Source organism: Parus major, chromosome 3 (assembly GCF_001522545.3).
Source record: "Parus major isolate Abel chromosome 3, Parus_major1.1, whole genome shotgun sequence".
NCBI classification, from domain to species: Eukaryota; Metazoa; Chordata; class Aves; order Passeriformes; family Paridae; genus Parus; species Parus major.
Window position 1 is genome coordinate 78112549 of NC_031770.1, and position 13990 is coordinate 78126538.

The 13990-nt window shown below is 36.4% G+C and overlaps 1 protein-coding gene across 2 annotated transcripts in view; it reads right to left on the minus strand.

The window, feature by feature from the left end:
* The window catches only part of ZNF292 (zinc finger protein 292), a 51297-nt gene that overhangs the window by 9316 nt on the left and 27991 nt on the right, over positions 1–13990 (minus strand). The window contains exons 4-7 of one of the 2 annotated variants that reach the window (XM_015622470.3): positions 12762–12897; positions 5522–5724; positions 2590–2726; positions 1276–1417 (exon numbers count right to left, since the gene is read on the minus strand). In XM_015622470.3, coding sequence (XP_015477956.1) covers positions 1276–1417; positions 2590–2726; positions 5522–5724; positions 12762–12897 — 618 coding nt within the window. Of the gene's footprint in view, positions 1–1275; positions 1418–2589; positions 2727–5521; positions 5725–12761; positions 12898–13990 lie in introns of those variants that run through there. The other variant, XM_015622471.2, reaches the window with a different exon arrangement.

Genomic DNA, 13990 nt, shown 5'->3' on the forward strand with positions numbered 1-13990 from the left:
TTAAAAGTAAAAGGTTTATTTTTATTTTTAAAAATTATGTCACTTCAAAGACAGCTGACCTCAACTGAACACATGGCTTCAGTCCAACTGAAAGCAGTAAGTATAGTTAAATTTTGTTAAATGTTCCATCATTTGAATGTTCTAAAGGTCATGTGGTCTTTATTCATTCATACCCTAAGGCAACACCATTTACTTTTACAGTGACTTTACAAGTTCTTTATGCTGCCAGGGATGCACAAGAGAGGCTGTGGCATACATAAGAATAAAGTTCAGCAAATTTATGAATGTGTAAGTCTGCTACCTACATGGTCTCCAATTTCTAGCAACAAGTAAACGATTAAATGCTCACTAGAGAAAAATCAATATGGCATGGAGCAGGCAAAGATCTTAATATCACAAGACTCTGTGAAAGTTATTTTCCTCCCCCTCTCCAACTCCAATTTCACATCTTTTGGGGAGGGGGGAGGAAGAATCTTTCAATTTAGAAGCCCATGATAATCCATACCAGAACACTGAAAAACAAAGCCAGGAATTTTTATGCTTAGAATTAATATCACAACTTCCAGAAATCTTTATAAAAGCTCAATTTAGCTATCAATATTAAATATTGCAACTACTAAAGAAATTAAGAAAATTAGATGACAAAGTTAGCTGAGAGAGATGAGCAGGGTTTTAATGTAACATTGGGTCTAAGCCCACAAATGACAAGTTTTTCATTTATCAAAATAAACTGCATTCATAAGTGGTAATTCAAAAGGTTTTGAGTTCTAGTTTTGGGATTTTTTTTTTGGTGTAGTTTTTTCTTTTCTTTCCCAATTTCCTGTAATTTTCCTTTTCTTATATATTATTATACACCCTTCATTTCCTTTCCTCATGAACTGGTTCTCTCCACTTTCTGTAATTTTTGATCTATGGAAAATAATGGTGAGGAATGTTAGAGCCTGCTTACAGAAAATACCACATTTAAAAGACACAGGCAAACCTAGAGTCTATAACCTCACCTTTAGTGCTTCCTTCATCTCAGCTGTGGCATCCAGCTTTTCTGTTTAACCCCACTCTTTTTTTCCAAAGGAACCGACATTTTAATGACTCAAAATGAATCGATTTATAATTTACCTGCAGACGGAAGTTGCTATGGCCTTTCCTAAAGCCAATTAGGATTGCCCTGAAACTGATCCTATACAGAAATACAGGATGTCAAAGTAGTTTTCATAAATTTTCCTGATTACAGTTCCATTGAAAGTGCCAAAAATATTCTTTCAGGAGTATCCTTACCTCTGAATTAATTACTTTAATCAGGAAGAAAATGTGATAAACAGTCTTAGTTAACACAGAAAGTTGACGACATCTCTCTAGATACACTTGAATAGAAGGCTCTACCCTTTGCTGCAGTTTACTCCAGAAAAGAGTCAGTTCCCTAGAACAAGAGAACAATATTTCAGGGCCATCAATGCAACCACTAATCTGATAACAAGAAATGCAAGGCTAAGAACAGTTTCCATTTTGTCTTTGGGAAAGGAAAAAGTCTGAAATTTGTTCACACCTTATCTTTTATTAAAATACCCCCAACTATTAAGTATCTAAATTTTAAAATTATGACAATTACTCAATTCTAGAAGGGCAGTTCAGATTAAAACCAGTATTACCACAATTTATGCTACATAATTTACTCATTATGTGGTCTTGAAAAAATGAAAAGTCTTGTACAGTAGTTTACTATTCACTGAACTCTTAGTTATTACTAGTACCTACAGAAGATTGGCTCTTCTCTGTGATACACTTTTTCAGCTCTTAGAGCAGCTTTAGGAATGTGACTATGATTTAGCAAGAAATAAGCCCCCAAAGCCAAACAGTATCACAGTACCTACATTATCTCACTTGTTCACTCCTCCTCAGGTGCAAAAAGCCAAGAGCAACCTAGTACCTTGTGGAATGCTGTAATCCCCAAAACTTTAGCAGAATCTCTTAAAGCAAAATACTGCATTAGCAATTTTCTCCTGCTGCTGCACACAAAACGGAGATGCACAAACACAGCAAATTCTTCAGGAATTACACAGATTTGCTAGTTAGCAGAAGGAAATTCAAACCCTAACAGCCCTAATATCCACCAACAAAGACCAGTTATTTGTTCCCACATTAATGAAAGCAAGCCCTAAACAATAAGTATCTTCATCTAGCTTATTATTGTGGTTATAGTAGTAGTAAAGAGCTTCTTCCATTCTAAGTTTGTTAGAAAAAGAAGCACTGTTGTTATTACAGGACAGAAAGAACAGTACTTACTGATTAAATGCTGACCAGTTGCCTGCAGATATTAAATTTCTTATTTCTATGGAAGAATCATTAACCATCTATTGGTATTTGCCTCGTCATACTGACAGCCTTCAAATTCATGTAATGGATGCTTATCTTGCAAAATACATTTATTTTCTTTTTTAACTTTCCAAGAGTCTTATCTCCTTCCTGTTTAGCTCACAGATTTTATCAGCTAAAGAAAGTTAGCTTATAGCTTACGTATCTTCCCCAGGTATTTTTTTTTGTTGTTGTGTTTAAAGTTTTTGTTCTTACATACAAAACAAGATTCAAACTCACCATGCACAGTACATTTCCCCTTGCTGCAGCTGGCGAGATAGAAATGCTGCACATAGAATCAGAGCACTTTTTTCATCTCCATCAGATTCAAGGTTACAGATCATTTCTAGAGCATCTTTGCAATCTACTTCTGCAATCTAGAAGGGAAGGAAGAGAAGAACAAGACTAAGAAAATGGCTGCATTTTCAGACACACTGTCAAATTAGTGCTTGTAAGACAATAATTCAGAACTTTAATTTAACAGTCAGAGATGAGCTTGAAAGCAAATCAGTACATTTCTAGACAGTGTCAAAATTCCTTATGCCACCAGAAAAACGGTTTTATTGAAGTGAACATAAACTTGTTTCTTAGACATGTGACTTATCTCTAGTGTCCCAGTCACCTGAGAATTTTAAAGTACATTAATTATTCATATATATCACATACATATGATAATACTGATATGAAGACTTTTAACTTTAAATTGCAGCTTAACACCAAAAAAAAATTACCTGTAATTCTAATCCAGTTTACTTATCACTGATGTCACTACTGCTTTAATACACTGAGCTGGGTGGTCAGTGAATCTGAGGTTTAACATGAATGTTCTAGTACCTTTTAAAAAATCAAAGATATGAAAAAAAGGAAAGCTGTACAGTAAGAAGCAGGTCATCTGAATGCTGTTCTAGAAGAACACTACAGTTTGTACAATATAAATTCTTTCTCAAGTACCAATGGAAGTACTTAATTTTGTGGCAAACAAAAGGAAAAATCACAGTTACCAGTACTACTAGACAGCTGTATCAGTACTGAGTCAGTGCACTTGCTCTAACAACTAATCTAATTTGATTCTCAGTAGACTGGTTTGCTTACATCAATTAGTGCATCTGGCAGGACATGCTGCTACTTATTCTTTGACACCAGCAGGTGAAGAATAGTTTGAATATGACAACAACACTGCTGGAAGTCTCTCTTGAGAAATCGCAAGACCACCCAAAGCAAGAAACAGAAGTGCTCACCCAAACACCCAGCTGGTCTGGCACTCTGGGTAAGGCGGCAGCACAGCTGGGTTGGGCACCACGGTATCCAGCAAACAAACTACAATTTTGAATAGTACAACTACTTATTTTCACACCTCTAAATTGACACTTTGTAAATATACTAACAGCCCTTCACTGAATGTCATTTGAGGTCTAATAACTTCAAAGTCATCTTCTAAAGAAAACTGCATTTCTTATCATGGAACAACACAAATGTAACAGCAATTTAGACTGAAAGTCTGCTTTGCTCAGTGTTCCATCTCAGAAAGGGACTATTAATTAAAAGCTTAAAGAAGAATATGGTGAACTGAACTTATTGTAAGGCAACTTTTTTTTTTTTCATTAAAAGCTTTTCCAGCCTCTCATCCTTCCGAGGGGATCCTCTAACAAGAGACGTTTCTAACAAGGTTTGTATAGGTCCAGCCATCAAGTTTGTCAGTCTAGCATTTCACATACTGCAGGTCTGAATTCTTCACGTTACTGAAGGAAACTGTTAGACTAATCCAAGGTGAAACTTTGCTTAAATGTTACTCTCCTGCCTGATCTGAACTGATATAAAAATTTCCACACTAATAATATATTTTTTTACACTTCTTTTTTACTATTTTCTTACTGTTCTCACACTACAAAATGACCATCCTTCTCAGATTATAACTCCACCTTGACATGTTAAAGATTATGTGCCTTCTCTTGGTAATACATGACCTTAACCATTTTGGAAAGGTCATTTTGGAAAGCACTGCAAACAGTGCTGCAGCTGGAGCTGCTAATCTAAGCAATCCAAAGCTCAGAAATACCTGAATTAGGTTCTCTCTGATAACCCAGTTTGAACTTATCTGTATGTTATGGCATCCAAAGAAAACAAGGATAACCCTTTCCTTTTGTCCAGGAGATTCACGGTTCATTCACTGAACAAGCCCCTTTGGTGCTGGGGCTGAGTAATGAAGGAAGGCTGTTGACAGGGTCATAAATTCCAAGTTCCATTGCTTGTCTCCAGCAAACAAAGGTAAGACTGCACAGCCCCATCACAGCCCCTCCTGAGCCTGTTCTGCCAGGGTCTGCAGCAGCCAGAGCTGGGAGGAGAGCAAGACTGATCTAATTCTACTGAGTAGAATGCTCAGTGAGAATAGATCATCTTAGAATTTCATCTGTATCTAGGGTAGGAAAGTTTTCCAGCCCTAATCAGTGTACAACTCCTATGCCTTTAGGTTCAGTTACAATATGCTTAATATTTAACATCAAAAGATGACAGCAACAGAAAGACAGCAGAGACATTGGCAGACAAGAAAGGAGATATTTGCAGTTAGTTTTCCTTCAAGGAAAAAGGCTCAGCTAAAACTTTGGAGTGTGATGAGAAATAAAGATGCCACCTGAAAGAATGCAAAAGAGCAAAGCTGTCAGCTCATCTCTGATTTCGGTATCTAAATTAGAAGGATTTTATATTACAAACCAGATCAAAGATCTGATTTCACCTTCAATTGCACCCAGGCATTTGGGTGAAGTTACATTTATTCTCTGAATTGCAAGCAGCATCTAAAGGGCCCCATTCCATGTACTAGGTATACAGAAAAAGCAATATAGTTAATACAATAAGAGTGAGAAAATTATTAACTTCAGTTTACTAATGAGATCTGAGGCAGAGTTTTAAAATACTTCAAGCAAAATCAAACACAAAATTGTGGCACAGCCAGAAAATGCTTATTAGTAACCTCATAATACACTCCCATAAGCATTTTGAGTCATTACTACTCAGCTTAAAAGTGACTTGAATGAAAAGGAGAAAACAAAAATATTTTAGATAACATTTTTTTAAAGAAAAACTTCTTCTGTAGAACACCAGCTTATGATTACTAACACTTTACTATCATTAAAGAAATAAGTCTAAGAAAAAAAATTCTTCATTATTTACTTACTTCTTCCATTAGCCTTTCATTTGGTGATCCTGAACAAAGACAGACCAGGTAGGTTTGTTTGAAATTGCCTTTTGCACTGATTTCTGGATGGTCAGAGCAGAGTTTTGCCAGGGCAGTAGCTTGTGTTAATTGCTTTGTTTTCATTAGGTGCTTAATACGCATATCCAGCAGGACAGGGCCTTCTGACACTAAAAATTCATTCACTAAAAAAAAAACAAAATAAAACCCAAAAAACCAAAAACATTATATGTATGTTACAGAGTTGACAGACTGCATTTACTCAATCATGGCTGACCCCTAAAAATCTAAAATTTACACAAATCAAAACAGATATAAAAGATATGAAGCAGAGATGAGGAAAAGGCTTCTTGGTGAACTGTGCTTCTTTTTTGTTATCATAAAGATTCCCTGTCACAGACCTTTTATATACTTGCAGGTTTTAATTCATTCTAATTTCTTGGCTAAACAGCTGCACACAAAGCAGACTGAGAGACTATATAAATATTAAAATATTTAGATACTATTTAATTATAGTTCTGCAGAAAGACAACACAAAACTGCTACTCATCCTTTGGACGTTTGTGCTATGCCTTTGCTAACAGTTGCGTTTTAAAGATCTTGCTATTGAAGGATGTGACAAGTACAGAAGTTTCTGAACTGGTTTTAATTGGTGTGAGATGTTTCATATTATAAACTCATAGAATACAGTCAAACACTATAGTTCTTCAAACAAAAATGTTTCCTTATTTGAAAAAAAGAGGCTTATCTTGTGTACATTTATCTGTGCAGTCTAAAATTCAAAAGAGACAGGTATTGAATTGAATTTTTCAGATATGCTCCTACCAGAGCTAAACTCTATATTCTACACTAACAACCCAACTCTAGGTGCGCCTCAGTGGAAGGCATAAGAATCCTAGAGAAAGGGGGAACACAGGTTAATGTTCCAATTCTAAAATATACATCTTGGATCTCATGCAGATCTTCAAGATCAAAATTCTTTCAGCTTTGAAGCATGAGGTTTAGTACTACCTCCAGAACATTTAAAGTCAATTGTTAAAACTAGACACAAAGACAATCAGTTTTTTTTAATCCTTTTGACATCAACCCCTCCCTGTTTCCACAACGTAGACATATACTGCATAAAAAATCAACTTGGTTCTCAATTGCCCTCACTTTAATTTCATTCTCACATCTTTTATAAACAGCAAATATTTTCTACTGTTTTTTGTTTCTTTTGTGAAAACCAGCACATTCATTTAATGCTTTCAGTATTAGGAGTAAAATTTTGAACTTTTCTAAATGAGATTTTTTTTTTCCAGCCTTTGAGTATTCTCAAAACCCTCTGGTCATCTGCAGTGATTACTTTTTGACACATCTTGATATGAATTTTCATCATATTCCTTTTAATTTCATTGTCCTGAATTTCACCTGAATTATGTGGCCCATTCACTTAATTTATATTTTCTTGACTTTTCAAGTCCTGTTTTGACTTGATGAAATAAATACCTACAACATAGAAGAAATTAATTCTCTCTGTAACACTTGAACTATTAGAATAAGAAACATGGTTTGCTAAAAAAATAAAAAAGCTCATCTCATTTCATTCTTTGCTCCTTCCCATACTATTTAGCTTGATTCACTATGGCCTTTATTTCATTATTTCTCCTTCTTCTAGCTGCTTATACAGTACTTTACTAAAAGTCCATCTTGAAATCAAAATCAGGTCAACCGCTTTCTTTACCACATCAGTGCACAAGACTTTAAGGCAGGGAATACTGCTTTTTGCAGACATGGGGCCTGTTAGACCCCATCATCATCTTTCACCCATTTTCAGATTTATGGTTGAATTATCATTTCAACGAACTTCTCAGTTATTTGTTCATATCCTTGTACCCTGTTACAAATGATCAGCAATAGCTAACTGATGTATATGAATATTCAAGTGAAATGAACTCCTTCTTCCTCTCCCCATGGTGATGATGATATGACCAGATTTGTATTTATACAGGAAGAAAGGGAAACCAGAGCACACTAACAGACAATGGGTAGACAGTAAGTATTTTTTGTATTTATTAGAGGACATTCTAAGCAGCAGATAAATGTTCCTTTAACATCATTACCAATGCATTATAAAAGACATTCATACTCCTGCCAACCTACAAATGACCCTGTGACTAACTATATTCAATAGTCTAGCCTTGCTCTTCCTCTACCAGGTACCAATAATCCTTTCACCCATAACATTTAGTCCTGGATAGTCTGCCTGGAATAACACTGGAACATTTTACCTTATTTCTGTAACAATATACGGGAAGACCTTAGACTTTAAGATATATTGGTAACCCAAGATGCTTCACTCTGATTTATTACTATAATTGCTGCATTTAATATTGGAAATATCATGTTCTATCTGCTAGTTCTCAGTAATCCCCTTCCTTTAGCGTTTACTGCTTCAGCCAGCCTACCTTGCATAAGCATCACCACATTTTCCGTTATCTTCTCAACAAGAAGCAGGAAGACCTCAGGGTTAGAGTTACATATTAGGCTCTTAAACCTTTATTCTAATCTCAGTGATTACAACCATTACGTTTAACATCTGAAAGCTCATTCAAAACATGAATTTTTTAATTACATTTGTTTTGTAACTGAACTAAAGCTAACATTTTAAGACAAAAACCAGTGCTGGGGTTACAAGACTAAGTTTATGGTGGGGAACAGTCTCAAGGATAAGATTTTGAGGTTATTGAGGAAGGTTTTGTTTATTTATTAAATATTTAATAAATATATTTTATTGTGCAATGTCAATTTTAAAAGTTATTTTGGCCAAATTGCTAGTCTACCATAACAATTGTAATTCATAAAAATGCTTTGAGACACAGGTGCTTTTCTAAAATGAATAACTTAACCTCTGTGAGTGTAAACCCTGACATATTTAATGAGAACAATGACTGGAAAAATTATTAAATGTCATTTTTGTGCAATGCTCCCTCATCCATTCAAATTCACAAACATATTCGTGCAAGGCATGTGCAAAACTAATGTAAAATTACAGAACATTAGGGAAAACAAAGATGTGCAGATAACATCAGACAGCTGGTACTACAATCTACCAAGTCTATCAAATTAACTTGGACAGGCTAGGATCTAACCTTTCAGATAGTTTCCCTCTTATTCCCTTGAATCCCATAGCCAGCATGGTAGGTCCTACTGCCAAGTGATTCCATGCCAAGTTTACGAGAGAGACTATGAACTAAACTTTTATTACAGGTATTGCTGCTACCACACATGGATTAAACCAGAGAAAATGTAATCCACAGATTAGCGGCACACGAGAGCAGGAGTAAATTCCAAGCACTGACAGGTTCTCCGTGGAAGACAGTCCAGATTAATGCCACATTTTGGCTAACTAGTAGACTTAAAGAGCACAGAGAATATTTGCCTTACAAAGCACTCCTAATCCTACTACCAGACCCTTCATCAGATGTAGGGTAGATTCAAATGAATTTACTACCTTTACATCTTACTTTGGCCAAGGAGGATGAAGCCAGAAGGTGAATATACCTGTGGACAATCCAACTCAGAGAATTTCAGTTGCTAGTTAGGAAACTAATGTACTGGCTTTGTCTAGGGTTGGGCTAATTTTCTTCCAGTGGCTGGTGTGGGCTGTGTTTTGGATTTGTGCTGAACACAGGGTTGATAATGTGGAGATGTTTCTGTTATTGCTGGGCAGGGCTTACACAGAGCCAAGGCCTTTTCTGCTTCTCGTACTGCCAGGCTGGTGGGGGGCTGGGGGAACCTGGGGGGAGACACAGCCAGGACAGGCGACCCCAGCTGACCAAAGGGACATTCCAGACCACAGAACATCACGCTCAGTGCATAAAGCTGGGGAAGAAGGAGGAATGGGGGAATGTTTGCAGTGATGGCGTTTGTGTTCCCAAATCACCGTGAGGTGTGATGGGGCCCCGCTATCCTGGGGATGGCTGAACACCCTCCTGCCCACGGGAAGCTGTGAATTCATTCCTTGCTTTGCTTGTGTGAGCAGCCTTTGCTTTCGCTATGGTACTGTCTTTATCTCAACTTGTGAGATTTCTACCTTTACCCTTCCGATTCTCTCCCTGATGCTGCTGAAGGGAGAATGAGAGAGTGGCTGAGTGGGGCTAGGCTGCTGGCTGAGGTTGCGCCATGACACCTCTTTAGTCATCTTTAAGTGTTAGTCCACATGTATGTTCACACTATGGGTGACTCTGAAGTGACTTGGTGCTTTCCATATCTATCAGGAGCTGAGACTCAGAATCCTTCATGCAAGCAACATCTCAGTACAATTCTGCTGAATTGTGCATCAATCCTGGATGCTTCTGTGGTGGCACAGTGTCTGGAGAAATGATAAAAGAAGTTCCACATAGCTGCTTTGAATATACCCAGGATGAAAACACTATTTTTTTTGGTCTCCTCTCAAAACTGAGGCTGCTGGTATCATTCAACTTCTGGTGACAGGTGCTATAATTACTGAAAATAGTTCCACATCGGCTGTTACATTCTGCCTGTTATCCACCTTGACAGTCTCTGGATAGTGATGGTTGTATCCAGGTCCTCTTTTCAGTGTGATATTCTTTAGATGCCTCCCTACTACATTTAAACTTATGAAAAATTCAAGAACCTAACTCTTGGCATCTGGGTTTAAATCTCTAGTATTTAAGGATAATTAGAATTAGATACCAAAAAAGCAGCAGCAGCCTGGCTTTTTATAAGGTTATCAAAGTTCCTCCACTCAACCTCAGTGCCAGCGGAGGAGCTACCAGTGACAGCTTTGAAAGATCATACCATCACTACAAGAAAATCATAACCTTGAGGATGGAAAAGCACGTTCATGCTGAAGAGCACAAGCCACACTGACAGAAATTGAGGATGGAAGTGCAGTGTTTTAACATTGCATAGGCTATGGCATAATCCCAAACACTTTGGTGTACTTCAACTTTCAGTCTTTGGCACACTGAGCAACAAGGCTGCACAGACAGCCTCGTGACTTCAGGAAATCTAATTTTCACTTGTCATTAATTCAGATCAGCTTCAATTCTAGATTAGTATCAGTCCTGATCTCACATTAAGCTATCTGGTGGCTCAGGAGGAGGCCAGTAAGACAAAAGACCCACTACGATGAGAGAAAATTAAGACAACATTACTAAGGTTTCCTTCCACAGCCAATTTATTAAGTGGAGAAATGTGGAAAATTCCTCTCTCCAAATGCAAGTGCTTCTTGTCTATCATACGCAATCTTGAGAAAAAAAGAAGTCATGCAGGTGAAACCTGAAGTAATAGCAAGTCCAGTCACCATGCAAATGCAACACAATGCAATGTCTGATAGTGGTGCAGGACCTACACCCATGGGATTCTTACAAGAAATTCCTTAAGATGTTAAAGTTTGCTTTCCTGAAGTCCACAGTCACAATCTTACTTACTGACCTGTGTGCTCCTCATCCAATACTGAACTTATGAGTGAGTTCTTAAAAAGACTCAAATATTAGGCAATTAAATATTAATTAAACATCTCTCTTACAAGTACCTGTTACAATGGCTGCATGGTGGTTGAGAGGAAGCTAGTAAAGGAGTACTTTATGGGACTCTGAGGACTACATACAAATCCAAAGTCTGCATTAGGTGTATAATAAGTAATTAAAAGAAGCAACAAAATGCAAATCTTGTGGAAGAGTAAGCCCAGTTCCAGTAAAAAACAAACAAACTAAAAACCATGAGAATCACATTATACATTTACTGGACTTATCCAAGGGAGCTGTGGTAATTTGAATAAAAGAAGATCTAATTTATTTTCTAAAGGCATTAAAAGAAGTCTATCAAATCCCTAAAGCACCAAGCTCTTTTGGCGGTAAAAAAAATCCTTGCAGAAATAAATTATCACTTAATAGAAAAAGGATAAAGAAAACCCCAAACATACTTTCAGTGGGTTTCTGTAGGATCTGTACCAGGGACAGCCTATGTCCAGCACTTTTCTAAACATCTGGAAAATGGCAGAGACCCGTGACAAAATATGCTGACAAAAGCAGGGTAGCAAAAACATGCCAACAGTCCATAACACAGCATAGTAGATAAAATTAAAATGCTGATAGAACTCCCAATATTATTTTCATGGGGGAAAAAAATACAAGCCTAATTGTACATACAGACATGATAGGGGAAAATCCTAACACTGAAATAGGTACTAGTCCTCGAAAGAAAATATCTTTTTGAGTTCTGATTTAAGAAAACATTGGTCCAATGCTCAGTCAAGAAGCAAGGCTAACGTTATGAAATATCATGAAAGGAATTTCCGCTGAAGGAAGCAGAAAATCATATTGACTGCTGAATAAACCTTTGGCTCCCCATACGAAGAGTGGGACAGTAAAGTTGGAAGACACGTAAAACACTACATAAGAGAGAAGATGAGATATGATAGCAGACTATCGAATCAGGTCTTGTGATGCATTCATTAAAAGATGCAAGAATAGTTATCTTCTTAATAGATAGAAAATATTATATGAAATAAGCAAGCACCAGGCTAAAAGGAGGCAGCAGTAAGAGGAACTATTTCACTTGATGTAAGAACAGTGCACCTCTGCTACAGATGCTTATGTGACACTTTATACAGATTCTAAAACTATTTAGGCAAAGAATCAAAAAAACAAGTAAGATTTATTCACACAAGGATACCACTTCTGAATTGCAATCACCAAAACAGAAGTAACATATCAAGGCACTATCCTTGTAAGCTTCTGCTGATCATATATCCCTCCCTTTGCAAGTACTGTTAGCCATTCCCAGAACTCAGATCTAAATGAATCTTCAGTAAAGGTCCTCCTGGCATTTCATAACTGAATTAAATGACATCTTCATTAAAAAAATATATGCAGTTTTTATTTTTTGGGTTTATGTCAAATTTTGTATATTAGTATTGAACTTATCCCAACGTAAATCAGTCTGTATGTAAACTTCCTTCACATGACTTATAAAGAAAATGTCAAGAGAATTTGAGGCATGATTATAATTTATGCAAAATACCAAGATTAAATTATTTGTATGTTACCATGAACACACTGTCTTAATAATTCCGAAAATGCTACATGCATATTTATCTATATAGATTATAAATCATCACAAACTATATTGAACAAAAAACTTCCACATATCATAATAATATTTCAATGTATCATAAAAATTAAGTACATTTTATTTCAACTATAAATTATACCTTTATCTGGGTCCAACTGTTCCTGGGACAGAATACCACACAAAACTGGGTTCTTCCACACTCCCCTCTCTTGGGTAAGTGTTGTTAAAATGTGCAGTTCCCGGCTGCCATTTTCCATCAAGTTTTTATGAGCCACCTAAATAATATATTTTCCAAAACAAGGTATTGTTTAAAAAAAGATATAAATAATGTGTCTTTCATACTCCTTTATACCTTATGTTATCAAATTAACACCTTATCAGATACAGAGTTAAATGTATAACAATACAATCTTAACATTCAGCTTACATAAGTTTTACTTCTGCCTCTACTGCCTAAGATATAAGCTGAGAAACCACAACAACTGAGTGCTTCAAACTCACCTTGAGACTTATTTACAGGGCTACTTCTGAAATTTCTGAAACTAAATTTTGAAATAGGCCTCTCTTTTAAAAATGGATGAGCAATTTCTCTAGTCCACATATTGTTCTGATAGCAGGTGCCTAAGCTTTATCTTCTCAAACTCCTCAGCAGCTCAGTTTCTATGTACTGGAGACATTGAAAAAAATATTTTTATAATGTCGTAAGATTTTAGCTGTTAAGATCTCATTGCATGTTTCTATGCAAATATGATGAAACAGGCTGGAGTCTTAAAATCAATTAAAATATCTTCCACTGCAATTATATACCAGAATAAATTCTGTGACCAGATATACACTCAGGAGCAAACTAAATACCTGCAAAAAATCTGTGGCTTAAGCAGCAATGCACAACTTACACTGGTCCTTTAAAAATACCAAAAAAAACCCAACCCAGAAATGGCTCTTTTTTTTTTTTTTTCTTTTCCACCTGCTCTCAAGGCTGTGGAACCCCTCAGCATCAAACACATCTCTTTAGAATTGATTTATATAAGGCAATTGCTAGTCAAAATTCACTCTCAAATAATCAGCCTTTCATCTTCCTACATTATTTAGACTGAGAATCCTAAGGTAACTATATCTGGTTTTTTCATTATTACTCTCTTCTCCTCCCTCCTCCTTTGTTCTCTTTAAAACTGAAGACTGGACCCCCCACTACATATTTCTGATAAATACTGAGAAGCAGAACTTGTTCCAACACCCTCCTTTAATGCAGTGCTCTAACCTTAGCCCACCAGTGCCCTGTGAGAGAGAGATCTAAGAACCCTTCAGTATCAACTGGTTTTTCATTCATAAGTTTCAAACATTCAAGTATAGATAGTAAAGAATGAC